Source organism: Pseudorasbora parva, chromosome 6 (genome assembly GCF_024679245.1).
Source record: "Pseudorasbora parva isolate DD20220531a chromosome 6, ASM2467924v1, whole genome shotgun sequence".
NCBI classification, from domain to species: domain Eukaryota; kingdom Metazoa; phylum Chordata; class Actinopteri; order Cypriniformes; family Gobionidae; genus Pseudorasbora; species Pseudorasbora parva.
This window is the reverse complement of record NC_090177.1, coordinates 23,965,876-23,986,225: the sequence shown is the minus strand read 5'-3', so window position 1 is coordinate 23,986,225 and position 20,350 is coordinate 23,965,876. Positions and strand designations below refer to the sequence as shown.

Below are 20,350 nucleotides of genomic sequence, written 5' to 3'. Positions count from 1 at the left end.
TACATTGGATTTACTTTTGTAACTTTTGTATGTGTACAACTGGTTCCACACAATTAACATTGTTTATTTCAGTAAACTTAAGTTTTTAAGTAAGGTTATTTCAATGCTATTTAGTTGAATCAGGTTAACATTCTTAATCTTGTCCAAAACTATTCAGTTCAATTATTCTAAAATGAATACCAAACAAAAACCATAACAAGTAATCCTGTGTAATTACAAATTTACAAATGTTATCTAACAAGAAAACCTTTTACAAAATCTTATTGGCTATCCAGAAGATGGTTTTATTACATCCATGGCATGCCCAAAGTAGCTGTTTTTTTTATTAATAAAACAACTTTAATTGTTATTAGCAGGCTCTACGCTCAACCACAGTGGTAACCTCCAAAAACACTAACATAACACAAACATTTAAATACCAACATTAAACCTTAAACAGTCTCTCCATTTTCTCATCTTGTTAAAACTGCATAAAATAGCACTGTATTTTAACATTTTCTCTCAGAATTCAGCCTCTTTGCAAAGCATGATGGGAAGTGAATGTCCAGTTTGTTTGGGTTACTTAATTGAATCATGTTATTTGAAAATAAAAATATCAAGTTATGTAAAAGAGTATGGTTTTATGTCAATTTAACTTGAAGCGGTTACATTTGAATCAGAAACCTGATATAATGGTGTTAAATCAAGATGAGTCACTTAAATAAAATGAACAGCATCATGCAATCATTTTTTTGAGGGCAGTTTGTATGGGTTCGGTTCATACATTATGAATTTCCCCCTGATTATATTTTCTGTTAGACTTCTTGATGTGTCTCATTTAATTCACTGGCTGATTCAACCATTTATTTTTGTGATCAATGGTGGGAATGAACCCTGCATGTTGATGTATACATTTCCTGATGTTGTTGCTATAAAGTATGCTTGATTTAGGTGTCTACTGGGAAAGTGATGAACAAAACATTTGTGCCAAATTCCTTGTTTCTGTCCAGCTCTAGTGGACAAACTCATTGCTCAATGCAAATAAGTTACTGTAACTTTAAGGCATTTCCGGTCATCTAGAAGCCCCAGACATTTTTTTTCTCACAACCCTGTATTGCTTTTGTGTTTCCCCAGACTGTTCCCTTTTGGCTGTGTTGTTATCATAGTTTGTGTCTGTGGCTCTGTTGTAATAGTAATAGAATAGTCTGGCTGAAGAAGGTCTTGACATTTTGTCCATAGAGGGTTTTTTCATCTGCCAGAACAGAAATGGACTGTATATGAGAAGAAGTGGACAAATGAGCCACACAATGATTCATTTCCTGGTCTTGCGTGGGCTGGAAACCCCACTTTATAAAGAGTGTCGGTATCCTTAGATTATTGTGCTTACAGTGCTGTTAGGAATGGGCTATTTCCTAGATTAAATGCTTGAGTGAACAGTCATAGGTTCGACCTGTCTTGTTCCCCACACAAAATGAAATTTTACTCTGCTGATGTCTCATGTTTGTTTTGGTCCTCCTCATATAGTGTGTCACAGTAGCAGCCGGTGGGTTGGGATGGATGTTGGTGGTCTGTTCAATTAAATGCGATCCGAAACAGGTGGAAAGTGTGGCATCAGGCTCATATACAAAGACTGTCTCCTAGGAAATAATTTAAACAAATATAAAACCGGTTTGCATGTGTTTGGCAACAGGCTGAATGTTTTGACTAGTGTTCTTTAAAGTACAAAGCAACCTGGAGACAAACTGCAATCTGTTTGCATTTGCTGATTTTAATCGTATGGATATTTCAGGCGTTTTGAGTTTCTGAGGTCAAAATTCCAGTCAAGAATTTTGAGCAGTGCATGCCAAATTATTGTTAAAAGGGAGAAAAGATGTTCGACCCAGTTATTTTCATGTCTGTCAAACATTATTCCTCCCTATAATGTTTTAGGGAGTTTAGCAAACCTAGAGAATTAAGTCATTCTACCCCACCCCTTGGAGTGTTGTGCGAATTCTTCGCCCATCCTCCCAATCTTTGGAATTCTTTGTCTGATTAATCCTTTGTAGGAATTCCATGGCTTTGATTGAAATTCACGTTTATTAAACCGCCCTAGACCTCTTGATGAATATGTTACTCTTGTATTGTTAAGAACCGAACCTCAATTGAGCATTTCTATGGCATCTGTTTGAAATGATTTTCGGATTTTTGCCAAATTTGTGGCCAAGAACTTGTCTGGCTATCACCAGACCAAGCTTAATTTAAAAGGTAACATTGGTCTGGAGAATCTGTTATGTATTTTCTACTGGCATGATAAAAGAGCATTATTTAAATGACTGCATTCATTATTTGAATGTATGCGATTGGATAGTCCTTCAACGATCAGACCACTTAAGGCGTGATCAACAAGCACCGACCCATTGCTTGACCATCCGTCATCGTGTTATAGTGGATAAGCCAGTCTATGATCTGTTCCCCCGCAAAAGTGTAACAGAAGCAGTAGAAATTAATGTACAGGTTTCTAGACTGAGTTGCAACTAGAGAACTAGAGTTTTAAAGCCTACAGTAGTTTTTTCTGTAATTTGATGCAGGACCTGATATTTTTTCCACTCAAGTTATAAACCTTTCCTAGCAAAAAAGCCATGTATTCTTCAGATGACGACTTCGAGGAACGCACACTTTCAGAAGGTGTTTTATAACCCCAGCAGATGCTCTTCACTGACCCGTGTGAGTTGGGCTGTGGCCGTAGACGTCTGTCCACTACTGGTCAGGGATGTTGGCAGTAGCTGCATGTGAGTTGATGTTTTGTGTGGGAGATCACTGGTGTGTATGAGGTCATCTCCAGGGAATGATTTAGTAGTGCTGCCTCATTGGTAGGAAATCAGTTCTGCCCCCCACTCATACTGCGAGTCCAATATTCATAGGCACTGGAACATTTTTACACATCCAAGAAACAGCTATCAACTATTATGAAAAGTTGTTTATTATTAAAAGCCATATTAATGTACAGTGTTTGTCTAGTTTTAATTTTATACATAGGCTAATGTATGTTTCTGTCAATGGATACTCATTCTGGCTTCCCAATACATTACAACAACAGTGATAATCAAAAACATGGCCAAAACAGTCACTATTTGTAAACTTTGTTCAATGTGAGTGATCAGATATGACCAATCATTTACGTCGTCGTCACCAAAATGTTATATATAGGAAGATGGTGCACTCCGATTAGTTATGAATGGAAGAAAGTGCAATGGCCAATATGGTGAATAAGCCCCGCCTTCTAAATGAAAGAGCCAATCGTTGATTAGTAATGTCATTGCTTCTCTGCAACTGCCGTCAGACGCTCCAGTTGCTATATAATTATCTATGTCCAGGTAGCAATTTTTGTTGGTTTTGGGCATGATTCAAGTGTTTAGAACAGTGGTTTTCAAACATGTCTCATACAAACTAACATTTTGAATGTCTCACTTATCAGACACACCCAATTTAGTTCTTAAAGTCTCTACTAACGAGCTGATGAGTTGAATCAGATGTGATAAATGAGGGAGACACACTATGGCCCTGTCCCAAATGGCACCCTAAACCCTCACATCAAATTTATAGTTGTTGTCAGATTTCATTGGTGATTTCAAATGAAATTGAAATGTAAGCTTGATGAACAGTTTTGGAGAATTTGATGTTTCCCCATTCAAAGAGATAAGAGCTGCACTTGCATGCCCGAGAGGCATTTCAAAGATGGCTGCCGAGTGAAATGACTTGTCTTAAACTTTGGTCATCACCCAGGTGTTGATAGTTCACAAGCACAGTTGAGACCTGAACAGCACACATTGCTATCTGTGTTTAAACTAAAGTCCTTTAAGTCATGCCAATTTTTTCAAAGAATGTTTAGCTGTGAGAAGAAGTGTGCTTTCATCTGAGGCGCACAAATAGTTCTCTTTCAAGTCTTGTGCTTGAATGGACAAATTCACATACACAAATTATGTAAACATGCCTGTCTTGGCGAGTATCCTATCAAACATAGTAGGTTATATCTTAAGTGAATGTAAACAATCAAGAAAGACAGGGCATGTGTACAGTATCAGTAGTTTGGATCTGTGCATTGTTTTGAAGTGACAGCAGCATAATATTCCTGCTTTCTGTGTTTATAATATAATATAATATAATATAATATAATATAATATAATATAATATAATATAATATAATATAATATAATATAATATAATATAATATAATATATAGAGAGAGCCTTACCTTGGTTCCACAACAATTTTCTAGCATCCCTCCTCCACCCTAACCCCTCACTCTTGATTTTTCCTCTCTGGGTTTAGGCTAAATTCCGAGCTCAGAGCCATCCCCTTGGACAGTCACAGCACACCAAATATGCAAATTCTACACCCTATCTGCTTAAATGTATGTGTGTGAATGTACAATGATGACATTCATAGCTGAAAGCTGATGATTCATCCAGTCTTTACCATAACACTAAAGATACAAATTATTCAGGCATGCCAATTTTCCTAAAAGATGTTATTCTGCCTTTTCTCCTGAGCTAGCAAGTTATTTAATGATGATGCACATGATTGGCTTTCAAAAGATTGCTGTCAATTATGAGGTAAATAGATTTCTGAGTGACTGTGTTCATTGTGTAGGTTTGTAAATGTCCAGTTAGTGTACAAACGGATGGAGTACACAGAGAGAGCCAAGACATTATGCATTCAGAAACTGAGCCTCAAAAGCCATGGTGACACAAATACTTAATAAAAGCATGACTCCCCTATCTTGCTGGTCTGTCTGAAATGTCTGTTTCCTTGTGAAAAAGAAGTACAGTTTAACATATTTTTAAAAAGAGTGCATATTTGTACTAGTTAACTAGTTTTGATTTTAAATATACTGTACATTCAGTATAATTAAATGGAGTTCTTTTTCACAAAAGTTGCTTTTCCCCCCTGCTCTGTGCCACAGAAAGGAGGGGTTTAGTTCATGTGTCTGTGATTCTTGAAAGAAGCTCTGAGTATTGATCTGAAATGCAGCTCGATCTTCCTCTGGTGTCTTGGTGTGGACACAGATGTGCACTACTGAAGACCTGTGGGACTGTCAGATGGACCGCTATGTAGGTCAACTTTGCACATAATGTCAGGATTTTCATTTAGCAGTCATTGTTGACCTTTCAACTAGCCTTAGCAATGCAAAAGCAAATGTTTTTGGCTTTTGGAAAGGTATTAACAGTATGTGGACATTGCAAAACTCAGTCCTGATGCAAGAGTTTTATACAGTAGGTTGCTATGCAGTTGCTAAGATGTTTTAGTTGGTTTTCTTACTGGCCCAAGTTAAAACAGTTCACCCCCAAACAAGCATCAATTAAAGGGTTATGTACCCTTTTTTCTCAAAATATATGACCGATTGTAGATTTCTTGTATATTTGATGAGTTATTATTGTTTATATTTAAAGCATTTAATCTCAGAACATTAAGCTCATGGTCAGAGGGTTTAGGACAGAAGAATGTTGCCAAGAGCTGATTTTGGCACAGGAACGGACAGACTAATGTTCCATCACTGAAATGAAATTGTGTATACAGCCTGGCAGCATTTGTTTTGTGTTAAACCACTAATATTGCATATCTACAGCAGTGTTTTGTGTATTTATTTTGTACAGACATTGTAGGATTTTCTTGGTTTTGTAAAATGCGAGTCTCTTTGTGAATTATTATCCAGCAGCAGGCAGGATATAATGTACAGGAATTAATGGGCCCACCATATATCTTGTGGTGAAAAGTCATCATCTAAGTCCAAAGGCCTAAAATAGACCTGGCATGAGGGCTGATTTTCACATTTATTTTTTATAGAGAATGAGCTACAGTTTTATAACTCACTGTATTGAACAATTTTATCATCTTATGTGAATAAGAAATTACTTTGAATTCTATGCTTTTAAGTATCAGGACATAATAAAAAATAACCTGTTCACTCTATCTATAGAGCAGGCCTTAAAAACAAATACAACAACACATGGCATTTCACACTATTTAATTAATTGTCTAACAAAAATAAAGCCAAAATGAAGAAGCTATGTGTGACAAACTAAGCACACATTATTATTCAGTTGTTTGTAGAACCACCTTTAGCAGCAATAACATATAATTTCTGTCTCACATCGTTCTGTAGGAATTTTCACTCTTCATACCGTTGCTTCAGTTCATTGAGGTTTGTGAGCATTTGTTTATGCACGGCTCTCTTAAGGTCCTGCCACAGAATTTCAATCTGGTTGAGGTGTGGACGTTAGCTGGGCAAGTGCAACATCCTGATTATTTTCTTTTTCGGCCATACCTTGTTGTAGATTTGCTGGTGATCTTCGGATCAATGTCCTGTTGCATGCCCCAATTTCAGCCAAGCTTTAGGTGTCAGAAAGATGGCATCACATTTGACTCATAACAAAATACTTGGATATACAGAGAGGAGTTCATGGTCGACTCAATGACTGCAAGATACCCAGGTGGCTGCAAAACAATCCCAAATCATCACTGGGATGGACAGTTGGTGTTTGTGCTCATTTGCTTGGTTTTTGCCAAACGTGGCATTGTGCCTTATTGCCAAACATCTCCACTTTGTTCTTGTCTTTCCAATATACATTGTTCTAGAATCTAGACGTTTTGTGGTTTGTTCAGATGCAAATTTGCAAACCTAAGCTGTGTTGCCGTTTTCTTTTTAGAGAGAAGAGGCTTTCTCCTGGCAACCCTTCCAAACATAGCATACTTGTCCGGTCTTTTTTTAATTGTACTGCCATAAACTTTAACATTTGACATGTTAACTGATGCCTGTAGAGCCTGAGGTGCATTTTCTCTGAGCGCAGCAAGAGGTCTGACCTTGGGATGTCTTCTCCTAGGAATATTGGCAACTGTTGGCAAATGTTTTCCCTGTAGAATGATGGACTTCAGATTGTTTGGAAATAGCTCCAAAACCCTTCCCAGATTAATTGCAGCTCAGACAATTGCTTCTCTAAGATCATTGCTGATGTCTTTCCTCCTTGGAATTGTGTTAAAACACACCTGAATGCCCCTGACCAGCAAACTGCTAAAATGTCTGCATTTGTAGAGGTAATCGCTTTGCTGGTGATCAGTTAAAGACATTTGATTAGCAGCGCCTGACTGCTACTTACTACTTCATTCCTATGGAAGCAGTAAGGGTGGTACTTAGTTTGTTACACATGGAGTTTTTGTTAAACAAATAATGACACAATCTAATATGTCATGCGTTGTTGTTCATCTGATGTTTAATTGACCTAATTTTAAGACCTGTCAAGGACCAGATTTTTTTTTACTATACTGATAGATGTAAAACCCTAAAATTCAATAGGTTTCCGTTCTTTTTCACATATTTGCTGCCCTTCTAAGATTTAATAAAAATCAGAGAAGCCAGATTGTTTAGCATTGTACCATCCCCCAACCTTGCTCTGATTTTGTCTCAGAATAATTTTATGGATTTATTGACCAGTGGCAATTCCAATGTAGTCCATTGTTTTAAAATGGCAAATAAACCATTTTAGTGAGTTCTCTGAGATCAGAGTTCAGTGTCTCAAGTGAAAGTGCAGCCTTAAACATTATCACAGGAATAATCATTCCATGCTGCAGAAATATACTTGTTTTTGGTTTTTGTTTTACTTTTAATGCGCTGCAAATGAATGTGCATGAACAGATTATGGTACATTCCTCAACAAAAGTGGTCAAAGAACAGATGAATATAGAAAGCAAGGGTACTCATTGACATGCCAAACATACCACTGAACTCATGATTTCAAGAAACATCAGTCGACAGACACGCTCAACACATTTTTGCTTGAAATGGCTGGGAGCCTATTGGATAAAAAAAAAATCAGATGCTGAAAAAAAACAGCTGGAAAAAGTAATTATTAATAATTATTATGCATGCCATTTGTTTGATCTCCTTATTTGAAAGACTAAACTGAATATTTAATACTCATGTAATACTTTAAATGGATTATTTACAGCAATGGTTACACTGCAGGACCCTACAATGAAGGTGAAGAGGTGTTGAATCATAAAACCTTGTTTCCCTTATAGATAAAATAATCTATATTTTTAACCTGAAGATAGCTCTATTTTGTTTTGTACATATAAAAAAAAAAAAATTCAGAAATGGACGAAAGCATAGAATAGGTGTCCCACTTTGGACTTTAAAAAGATTTAAAAAGAGCTAATTTACATACATTACATACTACATTATAGCCTGTGCAGCTTGCTCTGCATTTTTTCACAATTTCTGTCTGCAAAAAAATGTTAAGGCTGTAATAGTTAGTGGTAGCCTAGAAATAGACACACCCTAGCGGCAGCAAATTTAATCTGCCCGCAAGTGTTGTCTATAAACTCTCAATACCCTTCTGAGCTGTATTCCTCACAATCTGGACGGGCCAATCACGTCGTGTATAGAGTCGGTGGGCGGGGCCATAATGACGATGGCCGAGTTGCGCTTGTGTGCTTCTAGTAAACACAGAAACTGGCGAACGGCGGCGGTCTTTCGAATCAGCTTTGACCGCGACTCTGGAAGACTTTGAGTTAAGCTTTTCTCTGAGAAAAGAACAAAAAACGGCACTGAAGTCATTCTTAAAAAGGGAAGATGTGTTCGGAGTTTAACCGACCGGATACGGTGAATGTTTAATCTATCAACAAGCTCTGTTCACCTTCGTTGCTCTGGTTGGTTGTAGCGTTATCGTATCGCGTGCAGAGGGAGACAACCGTTTATCCCGCCCCTCGGATTGAGCCCTGTCTATGGTGAGTTTCCAGACCAAACATCTTGATGTGGGTCTGGCTTGTCAGGCTAAGTTAGTCGATCATAGGTAATAGGGTCATCTTCTAGGTTACTTCCCCCATCCTGAGCCTAGATTGTTCTGCCCTTATATTCATTAACCGTTCAAAAATGTAGGGTTGGTAAAATGTTTTAATGTTTTTGAAAAAGGTATCTTATGCTCAACAAGGCTGCATTTATTTAATCAGAAATACAGTAATATTGTGAACTATTATTACAATATTGTGAAAATTTGAAATAACTTATCTAATTTAATGTTTTTTAAAATGTATTTAATTCTGTCGCCAAACTGAATTTTCAGCATTATTACTCCAGGCTTCACTGTCACATGATCCATCCGAAATCATCCTAATATGCTGACTTAGTGCTCAAGAAATATTTTTTATCATTTATTTATCAATGTTGAAAACAGTTGTGCTGCTTTAGGGTAAACTGGTAAAGAAAATCAGGATTCTTTGTCTCATCTGATCTTTGTGAACTTCTCGCTCTAAGCTCCAGTTTCGAGTATAAGTACTAGGCAAGATAATGCCTCTTTGCACTTCAGGCATTTCAGAGGTGGTGGACAAATAAAAAAAAATGGTTGAGCCTTTATGTGGGATATAATGCTTTGAAGGTCCTCACAGGTGCTATGATAAACCCCCTCACGGTCACCTCACATTATCACCCTCTGGCCTATTCATTTGTACACTTTTGAAGCAGTTTAAGATTACAATGGGGCACACAAAACTTTTGAACTAACAGATTTGCCTCTATGTCCTTCTTCTCTTTCCTCACCCATAATAGCTCTTTGAAACATTGGCAGAAGTCATTTGAACTCTCCCATAAACTGAACAATGTGTATTTATATCTACCCGATCTCACACAATGGGAGAAGTCACAGTATGTACATTGATAGCATATAGTGAAGAACAAAGAAAGCTCCTCTTCATTTTGTGGTGTGTCTCTTCTTTTCTTTTCCTAAATAGCAGTTCGTTTAAAAAGTTCTAATCCCATATTTATTTTCTGACCAGGTGGGCATTCAAAAATATTTTGGCATGCAGTATTCATCTACATTTCCTCATGCCATTGTTCCCAATGCCTTATTTTGCAGAGAGTTTCTGATTATATTGTGTTCAGTGTCTTTTGGATCAAATGAAAGCTCAGTCTATGCTGCAGCAGAGGAAACGAGAGGAGTCTGATTCTCATGACCTTGGGCTGTTGTTTAGTCAGCTCCACTGGATCCCAGTGACATTCAGAGAGATCCTCACTGACCCTGCACTGTCTGAACAGCCAGATCTGTGACGTATCTCTCTCGACACGTGTGTGTATCTGCCCTGTGTGGGTCTAGATTTCTGACTCTCATCTAACTGTGGCTTTTCCTTAACCATTAAAACGTCTCAAAAAGGATAGCTGACCAAAAAAATATTTCTATATTATGTTCTTTAGAACTTTCTCTTCATCAAAGAATCATAAAAAATAGAATGGATGAGAATAATAACACATGTTTCTTGAGCACCAAATCAGCAGAATGATTTCTGAAAGTGACATTTAAGACTGAAGTAAATTCAGCTTTGCCATCACAGAAATAAATTACATTTTTAAATATATTAAAATAGAAAATGGTTATTTTCAATTGTAATTTTTTAAAATAAATGTATTTATATACAAGTAAGTAAATGTATTATACAAATAAATGTTTACTGTATTTTTCAATCAAATAAATGCAGATTTGGTGAGCATATGAGACTTCTTTCAAAACCTTTGAACGGTATTATGTGTGTAAGATTATTATTTGTTAAGGGCACTGCACTTTCACTCTTATACCCTGAGAACTTTCTCTACTCCCCTCTGTTTCACTGAAGATCCACAGCCTCCACATGCATTTCATGCCTGGCCAACAGGTCAGATGAACATAACAAGTGCAACTCTTTTGTGCTAAAACAGATTGTCATGTTGAGTCAGCACTTGCCCCCTCTTGCCAGGTGTCTTGATGTCTGGACCCAGTCAGACTGTCATACAATGCAAGTGTAAGACAAATGGAGTCTATAATCCCTTGAGCATGTGAGAAATGAAAGGATAAGGAGCTTATAAAACAAGAGAAACGTACTCGGTTACTTTCGTAACCTCGGTTCCCTGAGAGAGAGGTTCCTCGTATTACGTATGGGAAAAACTCCTTTTCTCGAGAATGTGAAGCAAAACTTTTAATAAAGGTATCTATGTAAAGCGCAGTGAGCTGCTCGGCCATAGCCCAGCGCGAGGAGCGCTCTGATTGGCCGGGCTGCGGCAACTGCAGGAACCTATGGTGAGGCGGCTGAGAGGAACGAACCAATGGGGGGCGTTCCAGAAGCCCGCCGAAAAAGGTGCTTAAATTTGCATACAGGAGACTATATAAGACCCTAATTCGCCATAGGTGTCAGGTTTTAAGATCGACTGAAGCGATACCTGAGAAGCATAAACACGGCACGGAACGTAATACTCGTTCCTCTCTCTCAGGGAACCGAGGTTACGAAAGTAACCGAGTACGTTCCCTTTCGAGAGAGGTTCCTCGTATTACGTATGGGAACACAATGTAAAGCGCCGTGTGTGCTGACTGACCCAGTATACCCAAAGCACATGTTATAAACCCCCGAGACACCGACAGAGGCGGCTTATAAGGGGAATGAAGAACCGGAAGAGTCGGTTCGTTTGAACAGCTGATCGGACATAGTCGGATCTTATGATGAATGAATAGTGCTTAAGGACTAATGTGTACAGGCCAAAATGTAAGGCAATCTGTTTGCCAGGGTCAAGATAGAGCCTAGATGGAGAGAAGCCCTGCTTGTAGAGCTGGAACCTCCAACTTGTAGAATCTGATAAAAGTGGACGGAGAGGCCCAGCCTGCCGCCGCACAGATATCTTCCAAAGAAATGTCACACGACCAAGCCCAAGATGAGGCCATGCCTCTAGAGGAGTGGGCTTAAATGCCTGTAGGACAGGTTAGGTCCTGGACCTATATGCTAGTGGGACTGCATCCACTATCCAGTGTGAGAGACTGTTTCATGACAGCACAAACTTTAGTGCGGCCACCGAAGCAATGAAGAGCTGATCCGACTGCCTGAAGGGGGCGGAGCGCTCTAGATACAATCTCAATGCTCTGACTGGGCAGAATAGGTTTGCGTCTTATTCTCTCTGAGACGCGGGTTAAGCAGTGCAAAGACCTGCATACTGAAGGGGTTGATAGCACTTTCAGCATAAAACCATGCCTCGGTTTGAGCACAACCTTGAAGTTGCTGGACCCAAACTCAAGACAGGAAGGGCTCACGGAGAGTGCAGGTAAGCCACCCACTCGGTTAACCGAGGCCACAGCCAGCAGAAAAACGGTTTTGAGTGATATGTGCTTCAAGCTCGTGTTCTGAAGTGGTTAGGAGGGGGAACCCTTCACGGCCTCCAAAACCATGGCGAGGTCCCAAATAGGGACCGAGGTAGGGGCAAGGCGGGCTGAATCTCCTGGCCCCTTTAAGAAAACACACAATAAGATCACTTTTCCCTAGTGAATGTGCCGCGATCGGAGCGTGGCTAGCTGCTATGGCGGAGACACACACCCCGAGTATGGAGGGGGGACGACCCGCATCCATTAGCTCTTGGAGAAAGCGAGCGGTTCCGCCAGTTCGCATGAGTGTGCGTCGATGTTTCGCGTAGCACATTGGTTAGAAAACCACTGACCACTTCAAAGCAGAGCTGCCAGATAGCAGGGGCTCTAGCTTCCGAAATAGTGTTCATAACTTGTCAGAGAGGTTCCCGGATACCGTTGATGGGCCATACGTGGAGGGCCCACAGCTCGGGATTGGGATGCCAGGCCTTCCCTTTCATTGGCAGAATAGGCCATGGGGCTGTGTCTGACAGCTGAAACAGTTTGGAGAACCATGTGCGGTTCTTCCAAAGTGGGGCTATTAAAAAGCACAGGCTGCAGCTGGATCGCGATCGGAGGGAACATATAGAGGGAGTCTGGGCCAACATGGGCCAGGGCATCCCTGCGTTTGCAGAAAAAATATTGGGCAGCGTGTGCTGTGCGAGCTGAATTGTTTGCGGGTAAAGGGACCATCCCCCTGGGGACATGGGTCCTCTGGATAACATGTCCGGACCCTGATTCAGAATACCTGGCACGTAAGCCGCCCTTAGGGAGCTCAGATTGTGCTCTGCCCATAAAAGGAGATGCTTAGCCATGCACGGTTCTTATGCCGTAAGTCTTGAGTCTATGACAATGACTGTACTGATAAGCCTGCCCCTCGAAGGCGAATCTCAAGAATGGCCTGTAGTGGGGGTGGGGGGTTATCGTAACGTGAAGTATGCGTTTTTCAGATCTATTGAGAAAACCCAATCCCCGGGGCGAATGTGCGCGAGGATTTGTTTCACCGTCAGCACCTTGAAACGAGCGTGTCATAAGTGCTTTGTTCAGATGCCTGGAAAATGGGCCTGAGACCGCCACCCATTTTCGGCATGAGGAATTAGCGACAGTAAAAACCTGACTCGCTAGCGTCGGGTGTACTGTTTTCGCCGCTCTCTCCTTTAACAGTCTCAATGCCTCAGCGAGAAGCACGTGACTGACACTGCTTCTTACAGAGGGCTCGACCACGGCTTGAATCGCGGGGTCTGCGAGCAAAACTGTAGCGAGAACCTCGTTTTATATGTTCAACACCCAATATTATATACCAGGAATGGCCTGCCAGGCCTGGGCTCGTAAAGCCAGGGGTTGAATTAGATTCGGGGGCTGGCCGCTTAGTAATAGGGGCCTGTTAGCCGGGTTGCTTGTGCTGTAACACTGCTTGTAACACTGTGGGGATAGTGTTAGTTTTGGCGGTGCAGGCTTTGCAGTGGGCGCACGCCTCACATTTATATTGTGTGTGCGAGAGTGAACTTTGTGAAAAGTGCTTGGGTGCAGGAGTGCAGACTGTAAAGTGGGCACATTTCCTACATAGAAAGCTCTTTTGTGTGTAGTGTAAACAATGTGCAGTGGTGCACAACCTACGTAGAATACCCACGGTGCAAACCAGTGAGCAAATCCACAGGGGTAAACGCACACAGCATAGTGTGCAGACGAGCGTGTTTAACACAGGCTAGTTGACTGCAATATTTCATCTCCAGTCACTTAACTTAAGGGAACTGGGAGAATGTAAGGAAGTGCGGGTGGTATGTGAGCCATTCCACAATGCCGTTATGCTCTAGTCTAGACTGAAAGCGCGCATGCAGACAAGCGTGTTTGACCACAGGCTAGTTGACTGCAATAAGGCTAGTTGACTTTATATGGTGTAATCCGGCCGCGGCGGGATTTATTTGTGATTTTGTGAGGCTGAATTAACAGTGCTTATGTAGGGGTGCACACTGTGTAGTGGACACTTTGTCTACAGTGTAAAAACCTTTCCAGCCGCCTGAATAAAGGGGACTGGAAGTGATAGAGTGAAAAAAGGGCTTAGCTTGGCAGCCATTTTCCGACGCCCTTATGCTCTGACAGTGAGCGCGTGCTATGACGTAAGCCGCGCTCTAGTCAGCAACGCGCTGTGGAAGGGGCGCGCGCTATCATGACAAGGCAGCCATTACAACTTCCTTGGCAGTAAGCGCGCGCTGCAGCGACATTGTTCTTGACATACCCAACAGCCCGAGCTCGCTCGTCTAACTTACTCTAGTATTCTCTGTCCGCAGCGCTTCAGCACGGCGGCGGTAGAATGAGCACGGCGAGAGCTTCGGCTCGAGTTTGTTTATTCACTCTAGTATTCTCTGTCCGCGGCGATAGAGCGACAGGACGAGAGAATTGGAAGCGTGAGGTAAAACTCTGTCCGCGGCGCTTCTAGCACGGCGAGAGCTTCGGCTCGAGTTTGTTTATTCACTCTTGTATTCTCTGTCCGCGGCGATAGAGCGACAGGACGAGAGAATTGGAAGCGTGAGGTAAAACTCTGTCCGCGGCGCTTCTAGCACGGCGAGAGCTTCGGCTCGAGTTTGTTTATTCACTCTAGTATTCTCTGTCCGCGGCGATAGAGCGACAGGACGAGAGAATTGGAAGCGTGAGGTAAAACTCTGTCCGCGGCGCTTCTAGCACGGCGAGAGCTTCGGCTCGAGTTTGTTTATTCACTCTAGTATTCTCTGTCCGCGGCGATAGAGCGACAGGACGAGAGAATTGGAAGCGTGAGGTAAAACTCTGTCCGCGGCGCTTCTAGCACGGCGAGAGCTTCGGCTCGAGTTTGTTTATTCACTCTAGTATTCTCTGTCCGCGGCGATAGGGCGACAGGACGAGAGAATTGGAAGCGTGAGGTAAAACTCTGTCCGCGGCGCTTCTAGCACGGCGAGAGCTTCGGCTCGAGTTTGTTTATTCACTCTAGTATTCTCTGTCCGCGGCGATATCGCGACTGAACTAGAGAAGAGGAAGACTGAGGAAAAACTCCGTCTGTCCGCGGCGCCTCCTCAGCGCGACGGTATAGTGACGAGAGCTTCGGCTCGAGTTCGCCTATTCACTCTAGTATTCTCTGTCCGCGGCTGTAGCGCGACGGAATGAGAGAAGAGTGGGAACAACTCTGTGGCAGCGGCGGAAGAAGAGCCGCGGCGGCGGCAGAGTGAAGAGAGCTTCGGCTTGAGTGTGCTCATGTCCTCTAACATTCTCTCTTTCCGCGGCGCTATTCAGCGCGACGGGACGAGATCAGAGGGAGAGTGAGAAGAGCTCCGTCTTTCCGCGGCGCTTAACGACGCGGCGGAACGAGAGAGTCCTCGAGTAGAACAAGCCTGTAAGCTCTAGAAGTGGCGTTGCAGCGGCAACACACACACAAACACATATAACACTCAACATAGACACAGTTTAAAGGATATATAACGCCGGATGGCGTAGCTGGAACGGCAGAGAAGGCGGAGAGGGAGTCCGTCGTCCTCAGCTGCAGGTTCCGCTGGTGCCTTTTCAACGGCGGTGCTTCTTCCGGAGACCAGCGAAGGTATCGCTGAAGGAGATAAAATCTGACACCTATGGCGAATTAGGGTCTTATATAGTCTCCTGTATGCAAATTTAAGCACCTTTTTCGGCGGGCTTCTGGAACGCCCCCCATTGGTTCGTTCCTCTCAGCCGCCTCACCATAGGTTCCTGCAGTTGCCGCAGCCCGGCCAATCAGAGCGCTCCTCGCGCTGGGCTATGGCCGAGCAGCTCACTGCGCTTTACATAGATACCTTTATTAAAAGTTTTGCTTCACATTCTCGAGAAAAGGAGTTTTTCCCATACGTAATACGAGGAACCTCTCTCGAAAGGGAACTGTCATCCTTTAATCCACCCAATGAGGAATCTGACTACAGAATTAGAAGGGGAATCCCGCAGCATGTTAGCACATTGCAGAGTAGACAGGTGTTTATTTAAACCTCTAATGCATGAATTATTAAAGAAAAAATGTCTTTAGAGATGTTTATCTTTCCTAATATACACTATTGTTCAAAAGTTTTTAAATACATTAAAGGGATAGTTCACTTTGAAATTAAATTTTGATATGTTTTAGCTTACCTCATGGGCATCCGAGATGTAGGAGTACTTGTTTCCCCAGTAGTAGCATTAAACGTGTTTGATTTGCTAAAAATAACTGGTTCAAGAGGACCATCTGTTTGTGAATCAAGAGTCCGTTGACTGTTGTATGTTTATTAATTTGTTACACAAGGAATCAATATAAAATGTTTACCTATAGTGTACCATAATTTATTGTATCTTATTTAATTCAAGTGACGCAACTCAACTACAGCAACACCATAGATTTCCAGACAATAAAAAGCGGTGTAGGTAATGCTTTTATTTGTTAAAACGCTGCTTCTGGAATAAGAGCAAAGAAACCGGCACAATAATTTACCTCAAACATTTCTCCTACAAAAGTTAAGCTTTTATTTGCATATTCTGCTATGCACTACAGTTTCCATAGTGATTTTAAAGGGAGCTTTCTAGCGTTTTCTGGGAGTTTTAAAGGTCTTGGGAAGATTCTCAATGGTCAGTGGCAGTGGGAGGATACTGATGTTTTTCTCAAGTCTCTTTTGAGTACATGTAACTGACAAACAGTGCCTATAATATTTCTCTGGTAAACCTTTAAATACATATATGGTTTTAAAACACAGTTTTGAATGAGAGATGATATGGATTACTTTTAAAAACTTTCTTCATCTTTTGAGCCACTCAATGAAATTGTAATTATTTGAAAGACTCTAGGTCACTTTATCACACTTTATTCATTCCAAGTATTGTGTTTGTATTCCAGATGGGAGGAGGAGGTGTCCAAACGTCAGCAGATGGAGTCTTTGGTGGAAACCTTACAGGAGGTGAGATCTTAGACCCATTTTATTGTCACTGTTGATGTATGATATAACATACATCTGCACTTATCAATGTTTAGCTTTAAGGCAAGTATATTGCATAGAAAATTCCCCACCCACACTGTACAAATATATTCTGAGAACAAGTAAATAACGTGGAAAAACAACCGGAGTTGCTTGATGATTGTAGTTATGTAGCATAGACATTAAGTTCAGTCAAAACATTTAATTAAAATAATGAAGTAAATATATTCAACTAAAAAAAGCCTTGCAAACTATTGCCTTCCCTTTAACCCACTCATTTGTTTTACAGTGCACAGCAAAACTTTCTAAATGTTCTCCTTACAGAATGTTCAGTCGTCTGAAGCTGTGCAAGGAGAACTGAATGAGAAGATGGAGCGTCTTAAAACAGAGCTGGTGGTCTTCAAGAGCCTTATGCCTCATGATGTAAGTGTCCTGCTTTATCTGGTATCAACTTCTGCACACAACTGATGACATGCAAAGCATGCAAATATCCATGTACAACAGTACCTCATTTAAAAGAGTATCATTTGACTGTACCTGTGAGAGATTTATAAAGATTGACTTTCAGGGAAATATAGGTGAACCCATAGGTAAATTGCTCTGGCAGATAACAGATGCATATTGCCGAGTTCCAGTAATAAAGCACAGTTGACTGCTGCCTCTCTGGATAATATATTCCTTGATGTGAATGCACACTGTCGCAAAGCATTTCAAAAGAAGCTCAGCCATCTGCTGTAGCCAAATGAGTTTAGAGCAGTTTATCTGCCTTTGAGGTTTTTGCAATGCTTTCTGACCCATAAAAAAATTGTGTAGTGATTTCTAGGCACAAGTTTTTATAATAATATATAATTATACTTTCACCTAAAAGATTATTAGGAACACCATACTTATACTGTGTTTGACCCCCTTTCGCCTTCAGAACTGCCTTAATTCTACGTGGCATTGATTCAACAAGGTGCTGAAAGCATTCTTTATAATTGTTGGCCCATATTGATAGGATAGCATCTTGCAGTTGATGGAGATTTGTGGGATGCACATCCAGGGCACGAAGCTCCCGTTTCACCACATCCCAAAGCTCTATTGGGTTGAGATCTGTACAGTGAACTCATTGTCATGTTCAAGAAACCAATTTGAAATGATTCGAGCTTTGTGACATGGTGCATTATTCTGCTGGAAGTAGCCATCAGAGGATGGGTACATGGTGGTCATAAAGGGATGGACATGGTCAGAAACAATGCTTAGGTAGGCCGTGGCATTTAAACGACGCCCAATTGGCACTAAGGGGCCTAAAGTGTGCCAAGACAACATCTCCCACACCATTACACCACCTCCACCAGCCTGCACAGTGGTAACAAGGCATGATGGAGCCATGTTCTCAATCTATTTATGCCAAATTTTGATTCTACCATCTGAATGTCTCAACAGAAATCGAGACTCATCATCAGACCAGGCAACAGTTTTCAAATGTCTTCAACTGTCTAATTTTGGTGAGCTTGTGCAAATTGTAGCCTCTTTTTCCTATTTGTAGTGGAGATGATTGGAACCCAGTGGTTTCTTCTGCTGTTGTAGCCCATCCGCCTCAAGGTTGTGCGTATTGTGGCTTCACAAAAGCTTTGCTGCATACCTCGGTTGTAACGAGTGGTTATTTTAGTCAAAGTTGCTCTTCTATCAGCTTGAATCAGTCGGTCCATTCTCCTCTGACCTCTAGCATCAACAAGGCATTTTCGCCCACAGGACTGCCGCATACTGGATGTTTTTCCCTTGTCACACTATTCTTTGTAAACTCTAGAAATGGTTATGCTTGAAAATCCCAGTAACTGAGCAGATTGTGAAATACTCAGACCAGCCCGCCTGGCACCAACAACCATGCCATGCTCAAAATTGCTTAAATCACCTTTCTTTCCCAGTCTGAAATTCAGTTTGAAATTCAGGAGATTTTCTTGACCAGGACCGAACCCCTAAATGCATTTAAGCAACTGCCATGTGATTGGTTGATTAGATAATTGCATTAAAGGGTTACTTCAGCGATTAGCATATGGCTTTGTATCAGTAGAAACCCTGGAGTATATTCAAAATATTGTGCTTCCTAGGCTGCATTTATTTAATCAAAATAATTTATATTTGAATATATTTTAAAATGTAATTTATTCTTGTGATCAAAGCTGAATTTTCAGCATCATTACTCCAGTCTTCAGTGTCACATGATCCTTCAGAAATCATTCTAATATGCTGATTTGATGTTCAGGTAAAATGTTCTTATTATTATCAACGCTGAACACAGTTGTGCTGCTTAACATTTTATTTTAACATTTTAACATTATTATTATTATTCATGCAGTTTTTATTATCTAATATTAAAGGCACAGTGTGTAAGTTTCGCCACTAGAGGACGCTTATTCATAATGATAACATGTGCAGCTTGATGACGCGTAAATGGACATGGAATCATGGGAGTTGTCATCTTTACCTCCACAACCGATGGAAAGCAATCCAACAGAACCCAGGCAGAAATCATGTTCATGATTGAGCTAATGTATTAAAGTTGTATTAACATTACTGCGGTATGAAGCAGGGCGGAGTCGGGAGCCTGGGACATTTTACATTGCTGTTTTTAATATGCTTATGTGCCGCAGTCGGCCACCGCCCACACTCCTTTCTTATTGTTGCTTTTGTTTATTTTACAATTAAAGATAGCTTTAATGTCCACCTCCTTCCCTGCACTTGAACTTTGTTACAGTCACGTTCATGTTTTTTGCAATAATTACTACTCATACAGGTTATTTTATCTGACAAATTATAATTTTGGGGTAATGCAGCGCTGTTGCAAAACAATCATACTAAAAATACATTTATGTGTGTTGAATGTTATAACATTACTCTGTCTCATACCAGACACCCAGCAAACGTACACTTGTTGCATACTGCAGTAAGCTAGATCAATATTAGAATATCATATTAATAAAAGCTGTTTAACATGTGTTGCTAAACTGATGAAACTGATTTTAAAATATATTGTGTGGTGGGGAAAACGCTATATGACTGTCACTACAAATAAAGCTTTTTCTGGTTATGTTGTTAGCCACTTGACAAAACAATGTTGTCCCTGAGGCTTGGTACAAAGTTAATCATTGGTTAATCATGGAACATTAAGATTCAAACAAAAAGACTAACCCGATAAAGGTATCCAAATAGTTACTTACCTATCTAATAAAATACAGGCCTGGTTTCACAGACAGGGTTTAGATTAAGCCAGGATTAAGCCTTAGTTCAATTAGA

At 40.9% G+C, this 20,350-nt stretch overlaps 1 protein-coding gene across 2 annotated transcripts in view; it reads left to right on the top strand.

Annotated features, from left to right (window-relative positions):
- Positions 1–20,350, top strand: part of iffo2a (intermediate filament family orphan 2a) — a 30,912-nt gene that overhangs the window by 2,043 nt on the left and 8,519 nt on the right. For both annotated transcript variants that reach the window (XM_067446339.1, XM_067446340.1), the window contains exons 2-3: positions 16,996–17,056; positions 17,399–17,497. In XM_067446339.1, the coding sequence (XP_067302440.1) occupies positions 16,996–17,056; positions 17,399–17,497 (160 nt within the window). The remainder of the gene's footprint in view (positions 1–16,995; positions 17,057–17,398; positions 17,498–20,350) is intronic.